This window comes from Notothenia coriiceps, unplaced genomic scaffold, assembly GCF_000735185.1.
Source record: "Notothenia coriiceps isolate Sejong01 unplaced genomic scaffold, NC01 NC01_scaffold00018619, whole genome shotgun sequence".
In the NCBI taxonomy this organism is placed as follows: Eukaryota; Metazoa; Chordata; class Actinopteri; order Perciformes; family Nototheniidae; genus Notothenia; species Notothenia coriiceps.
In genome coordinates, this window is record NW_011351320.1 from 179,739 (window position 1) to 193,121 (window position 13,383).

General features: G+C 41.9%; 1 protein-coding gene across 1 annotated transcript; it reads right to left on the minus strand.

The window, feature by feature from the left end:
• Positions 1–69: 69 nt before the first annotated feature.
• Positions 70–12,258, minus strand: nnt2 (nicotinamide nucleotide transhydrogenase 2). Its single transcript, XM_010777785.1, has 22 exons — positions 12,197–12,258; positions 11,822–11,987; positions 10,822–11,051; positions 10,538–10,737; positions 10,319–10,406; positions 9,867–9,955; positions 9,581–9,768; positions 9,127–9,260; positions 8,834–9,025; positions 8,180–8,330; positions 7,115–7,276; positions 6,899–7,009; positions 6,654–6,799; positions 5,888–6,083; positions 4,892–5,125; positions 4,221–4,381; positions 3,672–3,851; positions 3,448–3,607; positions 1,887–1,968; positions 1,155–1,273; positions 709–824; positions 70–609 (listed from the first exon to the last, which is right to left on the minus strand). Exons 2-22 carry the CDS (start codon positions 11,949–11,951, stop codon positions 463–465), a joined length of 3,216 nt encoding a protein of 1,071 aa, XP_010776087.1. The 5' UTR covers positions 11,952–11,987; positions 12,197–12,258; the 3' UTR covers positions 70–462.
• Positions 12,259–13,383: the final 1,125 nt, after the last annotated feature.

Here is a 13,383-nt window from a genome sequence, read left to right on the forward strand (position 1 = left end):
ATTATAGTAAATTATAAAATCCACCTAATTTAGGGTATTTTTTTTTTCCCGGTGGGAAAAAGCTATGTCTTGATCTATTCTTTAATTCGACAAGGAAATGTATTCAGAAGTTTGCTTTTGACACTTGTGTGTGAGATATAAAAACTAAAAGTAATGCTCTGCCACCTTAATCAAAGTTAAAGGGAGTTTGGTTCCCTACTCAAATATAGAATGTAAGGCAAGGAAATTGACATCAGATACGTTTGAATACTATTTATTTACAAATCAGTAGTTAATCTGAGTTATTTATGTCCCTTATTTTCCAAAAATCATCTTATGAATTTGGCTATCTTTGTAATAAAATCACATTTGTTGCATAAACCCATAAATATATATCCTGAAAGCTTATAGTGAGAATCTGTCAACCTGTCTCTGTACTTGATAGCTACTGTCCATAATGCTAAACTAATGGGGGGGGGGTCTTTAGTAGTAGGCCTCTCTGATCTTCGCTTGCAGGCTGTCACACGTCTTCTTGGCATCTCCCAGTAACATTGATGTGTTGGGCTTGTAGAAGATGGGGTTATCTACTGCGGCGTAGCCCACGCCCAAGGTACGCTTCATCACTATCACCTGGAGTAAAGTTTGAGTGGATATGGTCACTTACATTCACAGAAAAAAAGAATGCAGTTATAATGTTGGGACTGCAATACATATCAAAAGTTGACCAACCTGTTTGGACTTCCACACCTCCAGAACTGGCATTCCAGCAATTATGGAGTTGGGATCTTCTTGTGCTGCAGAGTTCACGGTGTCATTGGCTCCGATGACAAGTGTCAAGTCCGTCTCTGTGGGCCACAGACGTTTACACATTTATACAAAATATGGAAAAAATGCTTGAGTAATGCTCTGCGTTTGTCCTCACTAATGTCACTGGGTTTCCCAGCACCACACTTATCTCCCACCGTCATAAACAGAACCATGTGTCTCACACAGCATGTCTGGTTGCTAAGAAAACAAGACCGTTGCCCTGATAACATGACATGTCTAAAAATCAAGATGCAACACAAAGCTGCTCCATGTGCAAATGAAAGGAGGATGAGATTATTTTAATACAATTCATCTCGTAATATTCTCAATCATGTGGAGCTCTCTGTAGAAAAAAACCTAAAGTGTACCTGGGAAGTCGTCATTGATCTCATCCATCTCCAGCACCACATCGTAGGGAACACCAGCCTCAGCCAAGAGGACGTTCAGCTGGCCTGGCATACGGCCGGCTACGGGATGGATACCAAACCTGTCCGAGATGGAAGCAAGTTATACTTCTCATCAACACTTATTGATAGATTTGTACTATTAATTCAGTGGTGTTGTATTAAGATATTTCACTGAAGAAAGAGTAGCAATGTAATGAATATGTATTGTAATGATTATTACTGATCCAGACAGTAAGTAGCATGTGTATCATCTAGCCAGGTGAAGGGAAAGCTACTATTGACTACTTAATATATTTTTGGGTAGTGTGATGAAAAATGATTTATAGTTGCAACATTAAGTAGGTGAAAAGTACAATATTTCTCTCTGAAATTTGGTGGAATATAAGAATAAGGTTTGGTAATATTAAAATAATCAAGCAAAATCTGAACATAGTAATAGAGTAATTGAGTAAATGTGCTAAAATGGGGACCTTGTCTCCTTTTACTTTATGTTAGTACTGTGTGGTAAACTTTAAAAAAGTACTTTTGCACTGCAAACAGGAAATTCTGCAAATACACATTTCTGGTGTTGGTAGGGAGTTTGTTTTTGGCTCATAACAATTATTTATAAAATCTCTATCAGGGCAAAGCCACCAAAGGGAAGCATTGGCAGTCCTTTTGTAAATAAAGATGATCATGGGTGCAGATGTTCACCTGACACTCTTGCCCTGTTCCTTCAGCATCTTCACCAGGTCTGCAATCGGGTACTGGGCCTTTGCTGCACACAGACCCCAACCTAAGAACATACAGGAAACAACATACAGAGAGTTAAGATGTAATAGCATACACAAATGTAATTTTAATCTAATGTTCCATTTCCACTAACAATAAACCCTATGATTCCTCTACGCTTCATTATTTCCTTTGTCCCCTTCGCCCTGTCCTCATCTACCACAAGTCTCCTCTCTGTGTTTAATCATAGCGGTTAAATAGTCTGAGAGACATTTTCTTCTGAAACCATTCTCATGTGCGGTGTGGCTTTTGGTCCCCTGCGTGCAAAGAACTTCTTTCCCTGGGTCTGTCTAACCTCTGTTTAACCCAGGTAGTTAGGCACCTTGTAGAGTTCAGCATTACCCTTAATCAAGTTTTTTTAAGCGAGTGGCCCGTAACCCGTATCTTCTAATTCCCCAGACAACCGGAACCTTCTGTTTCCTCACTGCCGTGCTTTGTTGTTGACAGCGCATGGAGAAATCTTGAGTCTGGAATCAATAGCTCTTATGACTTTTCACTGTTTCTGTAATCAAACCAATATGTTGGACCACACATCTGTCCTTGCAATCCAAGTATTCCATTTTTTCCCCAGTGGTTCCTCTTGATGAGGCCAGTTGACAACAACTCAGTTGTCATCCAAGTCTGGCTTTTTCTGTTTAATAAATCAGGATGTGGTTCCCATCCAACACCAAAAAATCAAATGCATCATACTTTACCATTTGATGATAAACATATACTGACACTCAGGTCCAGGTGGCTGCAGGATCATTTGTGGGTAAACTGCTCCCTCTTGTGGTTACCCTGATTCAATATACTGTATGTTCTGAGTTTAATTAATTACTGCCGTATTAATTACACAAGATCCCGGACATTTTCTCTAGCCTTGTGATTTCTTCTAGTCTTTCAAAAGGTGCTGCGAAAACAGTTTAGATCCCCATTTTGGCAGAGCAGTCAAGCTCAGCCTTGTTGTCAGATGAAATTAATCCAATGAAAGTGATGGTTGAGGTTATTGATTCAGACAGCCTGAAAAGCTGCAGTTGGAGAGTACAGGAGGATCCACGAGAGAATCTGGTTTAAAGTCTTAGTCTCTGATCTCAACCCAAACCTTGTTATAAATCTCTCCTAAAGGGCTCTGGTCTTTTTCAGCAGTGTCTCCACTTTGGGCTGGAGGATAAGATTTGAATCTGTACATTTGAATATTTAATTCAAATTGAATCATGGGTAATGTCTGTCTCTCTGATAGCTCTGGTTCATTGTTTTTGTCACCTTTCTTTGTCTACCTTTGACAGACATGCAGGGATGCCAATAATTCATACATGTTATTTTCATGTTCACTGGCTCCTATAAAAATGTATCCTTTATATTGGCAGATATAATTTTTTTTAGTTTTAGCTTATTTTACCCTCCCTTAGCAGGTGAGCCAATATGTAAATTGTAGCCACAAAATTCATTATAATCACCCAGTGAACTCACAAACGTCTTGTGTTGTGTGTACTGTGTGTACCTGGTGTGATGATGATGCTGCTGGCTTCTTTGACTATTTCAATAGTCTGGTCCAGGTTGATCTCAGTGTGAGTGCCAACAATCTCCATTGGCTTCCCCCCCGCGGTGGAAGTGGTGCCGTACCCACCCAGGATCACATTGGGCAGGGAGCGGTTCATAGCCTTAGGAGAGAAGAGGACACTAAGCTCAGGTAACATGTGGCTGGATACATGTGCGTCTACTCACCACACACATGATGTAGGAGAGGATGGCACCGGAGGAGCCAATCAGAGCGCCCACGATCGTCATCAGATTGTTGTCCAGCAGGAAGCCTTCAGCACAGAGCGCCCATCCAGAGTAGCTGTTCAACACGGTGATGACCACGGGCATGTCAGCACCCCCGATGGCTGCCGTCAGGGTGACACCCTGTTGGGAAGATAGTTGTGTAGAATTAAAACAAGGAGCTAGTCAAAATCCATTAAAGCCAATAAAAAAACACTCGTTTGATATGCAGCAATATTCAAAAGGGTTCATCGGAATCAGCAACAACAGATGGGAGTTTAAGGATTTGTATCCTCGCCTATCAAGTATTTCATCACCAGGAAATGTTTACTTACTTCCATGTGTTTAAAAGAGAGATTGCGTTACATTCCAGCATATTCAAAGAGAGGAAAAACATAACTTCATTGGAATAATTTGATAATGTACATACTGAAATAAACGTTTCAATACATTAGTCATTTTATTATATTATTGCTTTACATGCTCTCGGCTTAGTGGAGTATTGAGGCTCACCATAATAGTGGAAAGCCCGGACACTCCTACTAGACAGCCCATGCCAGTACCATAGCTGGTGCTGAGCATGAAGGGCACCATGCCTCCCATCGACGCTGCCATCAGGCCGGCGTTCAACATGTGTCGTCCTGGCAAATGCAGGGGGGAGGAGTCCAGGATTCCTATAACCCAAAAAAATCTTTTTTTTAAATGCAGGGGGTAGTTGTCAATCTTTGGTGAGGCTAAAGAGGAAGAGTTTTACAAGATAAAACATGTAAATACACTTTACTCCAAAGCATGGTTGAGTGTCTTCGAACTCTTTGAACTCCATCTACAAATCAGACCATCGCCCTCCACCAACCACAGCCATGAACCCCGTACCCATAGCAAATTACCCAAAAAGCTTCTCATGTGTTCCTCTTGATCAGATGCACTGCAATGTAAATTAGGGACACAAACCCCCCCCCCGCACCCCCTGGCTCTGGCCTGGATTTACCAGAGGATCTCGGCTTTAACTAGATGAAAGAGTCAATCAGTGCCAGAGGACGAAAAGCTCAGTGTGTTTATTTAGATATTAGTGTGTCTGTGTCAAATAAAGAACAATGATCAGACCTTCAGGACATACTGTAGAGACTATTGAACAAATGCACAATAAAACATTTCAGAAATGGTATTTAATTTAGAACCGTTACCTTGAAGCTTGCCGTAGGCCACCAGTGAGCCACTAAATGTGACGCCTCCGATGTATGTGCCCATATACGCGACTGTCTTGAGTACGCCGGCGGAAGGGTGGGTGTCCAGGTGGGGAAACTCAATCATGTACTCGGCAACGCAGGTGAATACAGCTGCCAGCCCCACAAGGCTGTGGAAGGCTGCTACGAGCTGCGGCAAGTCTGTGATTTCAATACGCTTGGCAATGGTCAGACCTGAGATATAAAGACCCAACAAACAACAGATATCAGTACATCTCTTTAAGTTACTACAGTTTATATGGCTAAGTCAAGCACATCACACTTCTCATGCACACCAGCTTTGTTTGAATACAAAGATTAAGAAAATATTAAGTAAAAAACAACATAGTTAAAAGGTAAACACCTGCTTTCAGTTACTTTACTCCAACAAACAGGGCCTGATCTTCAAAGCCAGCATAGGGTGTCTAGTTTAACATTAAATAAACCCTCATGCTCCGCTGCCTGTGTGAGCATGTTGATTAAAACATCATTTATCATCCTGCTTTCTCTAATTGCTTCTAACGTTTGTTCACACATGATGACGAAATCCACTCATCTCCGTATCTGGACAGGATGATTAATGTTCTGTTGTGAATTAGCGAAAAATTCACACTCTTCAAAGACTGGAGGAGTCGCATGCAAAGTTAATAAGATGTAAGTCATTCATGGTGGTCTTGTGGTTTTCCAAACAAACTGTTGAACTTCAAAAAGAGCCAATGCCCGAGCCTTATTAATTTTGTTTATTTTGGAGACTGAAACCCAGAGAGGCCTCTTTGGAAGTTATCGCCCTTACCAATACTTCTCAGCATGCTTCCTAGGGGCTTTGGATAGCGAACGACCGAAATATCTGTTCTATGCTGCAACTGACTTAATCAGTGCCAGATTAGGCTTTTAGAAGCGGGTATATCAGCATGCGTATCACAATTGTAGATCCTCTAAACGCAGGAAGCTTCCTACCCAGGGTCCCCCCACTGGCCATGGCCAGAGACATCTGGGACAGCAGCTCTGGGGAGGGCTTCAGGGCACCCAGGGTGGCAGCGATGCCCCCTGCCACTCCCATCATGCCCAGGGTGTTTCCCAAGCGACTGGTGCGCTGCGCAGAGAGGCCTGCCAGCGCTCCGACACAACACAAGCCTGAGCCCAGGTACATCATCTGAGGGGAAAAAACAACACATTTATGACTTCATTGTAGAGATCTCCAAGGTAATGCAATCGACCACTGCTGCTCAAGGGCTGGTTCAGTCTGAACCATAGACTGTTATTAAGTACATATACAATCTATGATCTCAACCCCTGACAGTGTTTATTGGCAAAATAGAAAAATATAATTAACATAACTTACAGTTACATTCGTACATCAGTCTATTAACATAAACATTAAATAATATGACTTGCGTTAACCTCAGTTATTTGGTTTAACATAATTGTTATTTTTAGAATTCATTTGATGTCCCCACTGTGAACACAGCCACAGTCGTCTTAAGTAGCAGTTACTTCTGACAAGTTTTACTAGTTCTGTTTTACTTAAAAAGGCTATTGTGGCCTTCAGGTTGAATAAAATCATAAAAGCATTCTTAGTTTCAGGTGATAATATGTCGCTGAAATCATAGTCTTGCACATCATATTATACGTCTGCTAATAGACCCCATAAATCCTACACACTGGACCTTTTAATACTGGTTGTTTAAATATCTTTGTTGTATTCTTAGTATATTCCAGAGACCTGCTCGATGTTGTATCCAGCAGCCACCGAGGCTCCATATCCCCCAACAAACACAGCCCCAGGAAGCAGGTACAGGTAGTTGTACTCAGGAGGGTCAGTGGGACGCTTGAACATGTCCAACATCCTCTGTGTGATCAGAAAACCACCTGCATGTACGAAGAAGGAAAATGAAATGGTTTTCATTTGATCTGGCAGACAATGATTGTTCAGTTTTTATTTCTGTGTTTTAGTGCTGAATGTCAGACCGGCCATGTTGATGGAGGAAACGAAGGCAGCAGCAAGAGCGAGACTCTCGGGCACGGAGGAGGGTGTAAGACCCCCACCCATCAGCACCAGACCTCCAACAGCTGTCAGACCTGCCAGAGAGGACAGACGGATGCAAAAGAAAAAATTGAAACAGGTTTAGACCATCAGAAGAACATCTTTAAATTTGGACAAAACCAAATTATTTTGACTCTGACCTGAGATGGCATTGGTAACAGACATGAGGGGTGAGTGCAGAGCGGAGCTCACGCCCCACACAGTGTGGTATCCCACAAGCCCAGCCAAGCCGAAGGTGGTGACCATCTGACTGAAGGCTGCGTTGGGGGAAACGATGCCCAGAGCCAGACAGGTGGAAACACCTGCAGAGAAACACAGCAGTGTTGTTGTTATGTTTCCATAATGATGTAGTGGAAAAACATGCAGATGTTTTTTTCATTATATTTTTACCCTTAGAGCAATGGGATAATGGAATAATAAAAAAACTAAAACAGTTCTATTTCCATAAAAGGTTATGTGAGCGTGATGTTTCATATTTTTCTCTAAAACTTCAAAGAACTGAACTTGCATGTCATACTGAACAAAAAATGTCTTCCAATTATAACGGAGGGCCTGGATTCAAATGCTCCATTAAGACTTGGCAATCTCTGAGGAATATTCTTTTTTTTGAGAAATGTAGACAGGCTAAAACTTTTAAAATGTGATATTGTTGAACTATGGCTGCATAGTGTGATATTGTTGAACTATGGCTGCAACTTACAGATGTATTACCAATACATGTGCATATCTTTCTTTATCAATCTTTTCTTGGCCTTTCTGTTTTAATGGATAGTAAGACTCTGAGAAAGAGATAAAAGGCATAGAGATTTGAAAGCATGGTCTAATCGTTTAGACCATGCTTTTCTTTTATTATAAATGATAAGACATCATAAAATACTGAAAGTTATATTCCCATGACAGCCTTTTCAGGTCGATGAGAATGTCTTAAGATTGCTTTTTTGTATGAATTATTTTGCATGTTTGCTTTAAATTCTACTAAACTATCATCAAGATAGATGGATAATCAGTTTTTCAATAAATACATTGTTTTAGCTCTGTTTGGATCTGCTACTTACTGGCTAGCAAAATGTAACATCATGGTAAGAATTGATAAGATAAAAAATGTCTTACCATTTGAGAATACAGGACATTCCAAGCCAAGTAACATAATGATGTTGACATTTAGCCTGAATATTTCTGCTTGTATCTGAAGGTTTGTGTCTGACCTGCGGTGTAGACGCCAGCAGAGGTCATGGTGCGTTTGAAGGGAGAGATCACCGCTGCTTTCTCTGCCTTCAGCTCTGTGGCTGTTTTCTGTTTCACTGGGGGTGGGGGGACTGTTTTAGGGAGTGGGGCCGGGAACATGTCTTTCCCTTCCTGGGCACATTATAAAACACACAAGAGTATCATTGTGAGAAAACAGAGGATGTCCACAGAGTTTTGCGTGAGAACCAGACATCAAGACTTGGAGTCCTGCATTGTGGGAGATCTGGCCTGGATGGTGGGAGCACTCAAAACACAAACTCACGAACCACAAAGGAGATTACACTGAACAAACAGCAATCATGAACCAGTTAGGTTTTGAAATACAAATTCTCTTTTAAGGAGTCTGAATAATGCTTAGTTTAAAAATGAGTAAACTGATATGTCCTACTGAGGTTGCATGCCTTCTCTGCCATAAACAATTTGTCAAAAGCCAACATTCCTGGAAAAGTATATTTTGAAACCTTTAGAACATTCTTGCTGGGATCCAACACGAGCTTTCCGAGCTGGGATTGGGTTTTCTAGTACTAATTTGGAGCAGTAAAAACACATGACAGGGTCTGATTCAGAAAGGGAGGAAGGCTGCCAGTAGACAGTTATAACAAATGAAAACCTACCTTCATAACAAGAGTCCCACGGATGACATGGTCAATTGTTCCATAGTCAAATTCATCTTTGGGAACATAGTGGAAGTATTCCTTGTCTGGGCTTATGGCCTTCAGCAGCTTTAGCACGTTGTTTGAATACAGAGTGCTGGCCTGGGTTGCCATGCGGCTGGGCAGGTCTGTGTAGCCAATATGAGTTACTCCCTAGTTATTAAAAGATACAAAAATATTATTTTGACATAAAGACAGGCTTCCAAGGCATTTATGTTATCTATCAAAGTCTGCTGGCTTTGCGGAAATCTCACCTTGTAAACGTACAGCTCTCCAGGCCTGGTGGTCTCAATGTTGCCCCCTGCCTCTGAGGCCATATCCACCACCACAGAGCCGTCCTTCATCGACTCCACAAACTCTTTCTTGATCAGAATGGGAGCTCTCTTTCCTGCATGGAAACAGGAAACACAGGGACAGGTGCTCATAATATCTTTTAATCTAGGGATAGTCAGAGGTCAGTGAATCCACATCAAAGCTGCATGTATCTTTTCTTTTTTTTCCACAAGGGGGCGGAAAACCTAATTCAGATATGCATCAAAAAGGGCTCATTGAGTTGTTATGGCTTGTTTATCAAGTTCTGCACACCAATAGTTGGGTTGTAGTTATCAGTAAATTCACCACAGTGGCTCATTGTTACCATGCAATCAATTATGATTCATCTGCTTCAAACACTCAAAGATATAAAACAGAGCAGTGAATGAGGCTGACCTGGAATCAGAGCAGTGCTGATGACGATGTCGACCTCTTTACACTGCTTGGCAAAAAGTGCCATCTCGGCTTCAATGAACTCCTTGGACATCTCTTTGGCGTAACCTCCAACCCCATCACCAGACTCTTTCATGTCTACCTCCAAAGGCTCTGCCCCAAACGATTTGAACTGCTCCAGGGCTGCTGGCCTGGCGGTCGACAAACAGTCCGATTATTATCAAAGACATGATCATCCCACCCATCATAACAGAGTAGGAAATTATTATTAATTATTATTTTCTGATACCTGGTGTCAAACCCTCTGACAATGGCTCCCATCGACTTGGCTGCACCTGCTGCTGCCAGACCAGCCACTCCACCTCCAATAACTAGGACCTGTGTACAGCCGAATCATTATTATGGAAGGTGTGGACCCTTTGCATTGAACTTTAATGTAAAGGGTCATGTTGACCTGCATAATAAGTCAATTTTATTGCAATTGCCCAACGTATAAGCCAACAAAATGACCAACACAATTGCTTCAGGGGGTTTTACAATCTGTAAAGCATCCGACACCCGCCGCCCTTTTTAACCCTTGCTCCGGATAAGAATAAAATAAAATCCCCAAACTACCCTTTCAAGAAGAGGAAAAAAATGAAAGAAATCTTAGAAAATATAATTACCACGAAGATAATCCACATGAAAACATGACACGTTCTGTAAAATGTGAACACATAGAGGACAAACATAATAAGATACCTTAGCGGGGGGGACTTTTCCTGCAGCTGTGATCTGACCAGTAAAGAACCTGCCAAAGTGGTTGGAAGCCAGAACCACAGCCTTGTACCTAAAAAACATTAAAGTCACATTTACTTTAAATAAACATTTCTGAACAGCTACAAATATATAATACATGGCATTTTGATAGCGATTTTCCTAATGCTCAAAGACGCTTGGTTCAGTGAAAGTTTTCTTTACCCAGCGATGTTAGCCATGGAGCTGAGAGCGTCATAGCCCTGTGCGATGGTGACTCTGGGCACCTGGTCCATGGCCAGCACGTTGCTCTGCCTCTCTGACAGCTTCATCATCAGCTCTGAGTTCTGTGCCGGGTAGATGAAGCTCACCAAGGTGGAGTTAGGCTTCAGGAGGTCTGCCTCAGTCAAAGTGGGGGCTCGAACCTACAGCAATTTAGCAATATCCTGACTCAGACAACCTACACAAAGAATGGTGCTTAGGTGACCAAATAGCAGATATGTTCAAACCTTGAGAACCAAGTCTGATCCTAGGGCTCCGTTGACGTCAGTGATGGTGGCTCCTGCATCTCTGTAATGCTGATCAGAGAACTTGGATTCCTCTCCGGCTCCACTCTCCACCTGCACGTTAAAGCCTTGTTTCACCAGAGCCTCAACCCCCGCAGGAGACAACGCCACGCGGCGTTCGTTCTGTAGGGTCTCCTTAGGAACTCCAACCACCAGGTCCTTGTAGAGCACACCTGAACACACAGAGCAGCTGAAAGTTGAGTCTGCAGAGCATATAAAGCTCTAAACAGCTCTTTCTTGAAAAAATGTAAACACAGCTTTATACACAGAAATCAATATCACTATATAAAATGATTATTAAAAGAAAGGGGACCTTTTGGGTTTTTTAACACAAGAGAGCATGCGTGTAGAGCGGAGATTGTGTGGCCTGGAACAGTGTCGGGTTACACATTTTTTCTCCATACACGGCACAGTGACCCCGCCATCATGGAGACATTATTAGCAGGTGATTGGCTCGGAGCCACCACACGCAGAGAGGCCTGCACTCCCACACTGACACATTCACAATTCAAACTTAAAAGCACTCAGTAACTAGCAAAACTCTCACAAACACTCTGTGACATCTGCCCGGAAAACAGACTCCAAAAACAATGGTCTGTGAACATAATGTTGGACAGGAGTAAAAGGTTTACGTGTCACCTTTAACTGACCTCTTACATGGTCTCACATGTTAGCAGCTCTGCTCTCAAAGTACAGTAAGCATAGCCTCAGTCTCACTTCACTACAGCTCTCCCTATTTATGGAAGATCTCTAGCAACCTGTTGCAAACAGTTCATGATCTGTGGAGTTTTCCACTCTTCTTGCCAGATAATAATATCCTTAAGTGAACTCTAATTCCTCAACTCAAAAACAGAGGAAATCTAAACCAAAAGACAGCATGCAGACCTGAGCTGTCATCTTGAAAAAGATTGAAAGGTTAAGCAGACAGATGTGCATTTCCTACCTCTGGAGGCTTCTTGGTCCCTTAACACAGGGTAGGTCCTGAAATGCCTGCTTCTAGGAATCCTCTGACGGACCCCTTTATGAAGCAAAGCGACAGAAGAGCTGGAGATGCAGCGCAGTAGGGACGACATGGCTACTGAGCGTCGGCCCTGAGACTCCCTCTTGCTCTTGAATATGAACACAAACAAACAGAGGTCAGTAACTGTCAAATAAAAAAGCACATTATAATCCCCCCCAAAAAAGTAGTTCCTGAGCCCCAAAGTCACACAGTCAGGCCGTCTGTGCTGCGAGGCCTACTGACAGCAAAGTGACATTTCAGCTCTACAGGACACGAGACACACTCACACACACCAAGGGCCCAGGGTTGATTACACACCACGGACTTGTTCGCGAGATCTGGAATTATGACGGCACAGGGGGGGGAAACTGTGCCAAGTCTGGCCTGGTTGTTGTAAGCAGAAACAGAGAGAACAGGGCAGAGAAATCAGATTAAATGCTGTGAGGTTAGGGAGGGACAGCTCAGGACTCAGACACACATCCTCACACCTTAACCTCAACCCTACATAAAAATAGTAGGCCTATTGATTATTTTTACTAGTGGTCTTTAAAAAAAAGTGAAAATCACCAAAAAAAAATAAAAGTGTAGAAATGTGTACTACTCTGATTTGTGTTTTTATTTGTGGATAGAAAAAGAATGTTCCATCTTTCACTAAATTACAAAGTCAACCAGTGTCCTTCATCCTCCATCTTAAAATATTTAGTTGATTGCTTTATAATAGCCAGACTTGCCTTTCAGATCTCCAGGAAGGGCAGGTTAATGGTTCAACCTCCTTCCGCAGCAGCAGGGGTCAACTAGACGTCCTATACAAAATCCCCCTCTTCTGCTCGCAGGACGCCCTTCCGCAGTTTCGATATCAGTGCAGAACTATTTATGTATAAATAGTAAGTCATGTGATTTCACCCATGTACCACCAATGAGCAGATAAACTCCCAGCGGGCGCTGCAAGACTACCTGCGAATTAAAGGCTGGATTAACATGTGTATCACAAATGGCTGGTGGTAACTGTACTTTTTAATGGTATGCATGCACCCATACATATTGCGATAGCCCCTCTCACTTTTCAAGCAGCTCTCAAATAAAACAGAATGATGTTGCGGTTACAGGTACATATAAGCGGGAAATATAAATGTAACATGCTTATTTAGTTTTTCTACCTTTGCTGCATTTATATTTTCTTGACGCAGGGTGACGCCAGAGAGCCAGAGACAGTTGTTACACTTTATTGCTGAACGACTATGGCTATTTCCTGTCTGTTTTTGTTTCTTTTAAATATTACACAATATCTTTTAAATTATTATTATTATTATTGTTGTTGTGGTTTTGAATGGCTATTATAATGTATAGATTTTATTTCCAACATGGCACATTTTCAAAACATGTTCAATACACTGATTGAGCAATAAGCATACTAAAATAAAGGTTGGCACTTGAAGGCTTAACATTAGACTATGACAATGATTCAACCGTCTTGTTTATTGTAAGTATAAGATAAAATAATAGAA

What these genes read in the sequence shown, in the direction of transcription:
- nnt2 (XM_010777785.1), bottom strand. Translation starts at nt 11,951, where the DNA reads ATGTCGTCCCTACTGCGCTGCATCTCCAGCTCTTCTGTCGCTTTGCTT. An exon ending in GGCCTACGGCAAGCTTCAAG is followed by an intron (nt 4,382 to 4,891) that starts GTAACGGTTCTA and finishes TTTGGGTTATAG; the next exon opens with GAATCCTGGACTCCTCCCCC. An exon ending in TCTCCTACATCATGTGTGTG is followed by an intron (nt 3,608 to 3,671) that starts GTGAGTAGACGC and finishes TTCTCTCCTAAG; the next exon opens with GCTATGAACCGCTCCCTGCC.